At 41.1% G+C, this 3,576-nt stretch overlaps 1 protein-coding gene across 5 annotated transcripts in view; it reads right to left on the bottom strand.

The window, feature by feature from the left end:
* The window catches only part of Cntnap5 (contactin associated protein family member 5), a 910,241-nt gene that overhangs the window by 147,064 nt on the left and 759,601 nt on the right, over positions 1-3,576 (bottom strand). For all 5 annotated transcript variants that reach the window (XM_031380047.1, XM_031380056.1, XM_031380065.1 and 2 more), the window contains one exon: positions 574-792. In XM_031380047.1, coding sequence (XP_031235907.1) covers positions 574-792 — 219 coding nt within the window. The remainder of the gene's footprint in view (positions 1-573; positions 793-3,576) is intronic.

The raw sequence follows: 3,576 nt of genomic DNA, 5'->3' as shown, positions 1-3,576 counted from the left end.
TATATATATATATATCCACACACACATATATATGTGAGATATAGATATAGATCTCTCTCTCTCTCTCTCTCTCTCTCTCTCTCTATATATATATATATATATATATATATACAAGTACACTAATGACACCTAAACACTAAGATATAGATATCTATATCTATCTATCTATCTATCTATCTATCTATCTATCTATCTATCTATCTATGTATATACACACAAACACACTAGATGACACCTAAACACTTATCTATACGCCTACAGTGTAAACATTTATTACAATGATTTATGTTACAAAACATAAAATTCCACAGATGTTTGAAAACAATAAACACAATGAGAAGTGGTACTAAGATTGTCTAAGACAACCCCTAAATTTGTAAGAGTTTTCAAACTTTACTGCAATGATCATAAAGGTAGAATAAAACATTGTATAAAATTAAACTTATGGTGAAAAATAACACCATATTTTAATTGTTTCTTAGTCATAAGTTACTAGGAATTATCCTTAAGCTAGAGCACAAAGCAGTCTTGTGGATACTCAAGATAAAGTATGATCTATGATGTGCCTCCTACCTACAAACAACTGGCTATTCAACTGAAGTCGGAAAGGGTCTTCCTCTGAGGCCTCCCTCATACTCTGTGGAAAGTTGTCCACCTGCAGTGAGGTCTCCTTGAGGTTTGTCTCAGCTCGGATGTAATGCCATTGATTGTCATTCAGAGGATAAGGAGACTGGACGAGGAGCTCGATGGGGCCATTTCCAACATCAATGGCAAATGTCACCTCAGAAGGGGCTGCAGCCAAACAAGAAAGAAGGATGAAGGCCATTGTCAGTGTGGTACAGGCAAAAGCACAGTCAGAATGTTTAGTGAAAGGGATTATATATTCCCACCAACACAGAGAGGACATATCTGAGCCCCTCTAGCACTGGATAGACACCAGTAGTATCAAACTCTGAAGACTAAGAGTTTTTGTGCTTTATGTCCTCCCCACTTCAACTGTTCCTAATTGATCAATACAGCAGGTACCTGGGGCATCTGGGCCTGTGTGAATCTCTGCTGAAGCTCTGGGTTGACTTGGTCTACCCTGGTTTTACCTGTATCTTACTGTACACATGAGATACACTAATCATCTCTAACCTACAGAAAGGAGACACACATTGTTAGAACAACAGTACCGTCTGCCGTGATATTTAGTGAGGGTTTATTTAGATGGGGTTAAATTGAGGTGAGAAGATGACCTAAAAGTGAGTAATGCCATTCTATATAGGCTTGAGTCCTGAAGTAGATATGAAAAGGAAAGTGTGTTGAGCCGTAGCATTCATCACCTTTTGTACCCTGACACCATATGCAATGCAGCTTGCTACCTCAAGCGCATGTCATTATGCCTTCCCCCCTGTGGTGAACTGTACCTCGAATCTATGAGTCAAAATAATAAACCCTTCTGTACTTAAGTTGCTCTTGTCAGGTACGTTGTCTCAACAATTAGACAAGTGACCGATAAAACACCAGTGGGAATGGATGGTAATGGTGGTAGTAGTGATGTTCATGGTGCTGATGGTGGCAGTAATCGTGGTAATAATAACAATCATAGTGGCTATCTTGATGGTTCTGGCGAAGCAGGTAAAGATTGTAGTAGGGATGGTGCTGATGGGGATAGAAAGTGTTTATGATGATGGCAGTGGTGGTAGTAGCCATATAGAGAGAGTTAGAAGTGACTTTATATAAAGCACAAAGAATAGCTGTTCTCATTTCCACCATTAGAACAACTCAGAGAAAGGTGCAATGATTTTCAATTATCACTAAGAAAAAAAAACTCAGAAAAAAATATGTCACAAATAGTAATGTCATCTGTTTGTAAAGCCAAAACATCTTAACAAGTCACTCTTGTCATTACCTGTAGAGCAGTGATAAACACAGTCTGGTCCCTGGTTGAGTACAGGCTTGAAACCCCAGTGACCCTGCAGAGGATAACCCTGCAAGGAACGGTAGGCATTTTGCCATGCTCCTGGACACCAGGTTCCTGGATGAGGCCACAGCTCTCCATAGGTTTGTGGCCATCAGTCACGTAAGGGCTACACCCCAATCCCCTCCACAGGTAGAGGATGTGACCTGTGGTCACAGCCTCAAGGCAGACCCCATTTCAATGAGGTACCTAAAGGCCTGGAGGCTTGTAATAAAGTCCCTTTTCCAAACACTCCTCCCTGCAAAGGGTATTTGACCTCAGGCCCTCCATGAGAAGGTGGAGCATGGTTTTACACATAGCCACTCTCCACCAGGACAATAAATGCCTTAAAACCATGGACTGCCTCTTTCATCAGGATCTGCCATAGGGAGCAATGGACCAGGTCTTCACCTAAAGAGTCTCTTAGACATTCTAGTCTCCTGTAGGAGGCCTCTCAGTGCTCCCAGCCATGGCCTCCAAGCCAAGCCACCCACCGAACAAGCCAAGAACTCTCTCCCCCTTTTCCTCTTCCAGGGAAGTTCCAGCCTGCCTGGGTGCCCAAGAGTCTGAAAACTTGATGGTCTCCTGCCTCTGCACAGGTAGGTGTACTACAGAGCCAGGTCCAGCAGTTCTGGAGACCTCAGAATGTGCTCCCCGACCCCACAAGCAGTGTTCCCTGGCTTCACATAGTCCAACACATGCCAGTATGGGATAAGCACAGTAAAAACTCCTGCATCTTGCCTCAATCAGTGGCCCAAGCCCTGTGGCAGAGTGGACAAGGGACACCCCATAACCCAACAATTACCTAGTGTCATACAAGGATTTTTTTTTAAGCTCAATGAATGAGAGTAGTTAATTATAAACTGAGGATGGGGAGAAGATGGACTATTGAATAACTGGAGCCCTCACCTAACAGGCCTGCTCTTCATAGCACTTTATGGATTTTCTCCTTTCGTTATCCTAGTACTAGAAGTGGATTTGTGTTTGAATGCCACATCAGAGATCTCCAAGCTCAAATATTACCTGAGACCATGGCCCCCAAGTCTCTAAATTTTATCTGAAAACTGTTCACGTAAAGGAAACTCCATCATACAAGCTCCAAGTAATTTTGCTGTCCTGTGATTTCTGGCTTAAAGATAAGCAATAAGTTGTTGCCTTAAAACAATAACAATAACAAACAAGGGGTTGGTAGCATAGATTACTGAGCCACTCTTTCCTGAAGAGGCTCTTATATCATAGTTCAGTTTTCTTATCTGCTAAGCAGAAATAAAAATATACCTAATTATGAGGTTATCTGCATACTGATCTTGATGGAATTCTTCAAACTATCCCAGGAATAAAGTAGGTGCTTATAAGTGATTATTGTATCCTTTTTATAACATGATTTCCCAAGGCAGGTAAATATATTTTTATTTTACAAAGCCATGAATTCAAAGATTAGGATTGGAAGAAACCGACTACATGATAAACAAGGAAAAGACAAACATGGGAATTATTGAGTGTCATTTTTATTTTTGACTTTTTCTTTTACTTCTTTTTCTTTCTATGTACATGTATGTGTGGATCTGTATGTGTGTGTGAGTGTGTGTGTGTGTGTGTGTGTGTGTGTGTGTGAGAGAGAGAGAGAGAGAGAG

Source organism: Mastomys coucha, unplaced genomic scaffold (assembly GCF_008632895.1).
Source record: "Mastomys coucha isolate ucsf_1 unplaced genomic scaffold, UCSF_Mcou_1 pScaffold1, whole genome shotgun sequence".
NCBI classification, from domain to species: Eukaryota; Metazoa; Chordata; class Mammalia; order Rodentia; family Muridae; genus Mastomys; species Mastomys coucha.
The sequence above is the reverse complement of the archived record's forward strand: the minus strand, read 5'-3'. Positions and strand labels throughout refer to the sequence as shown.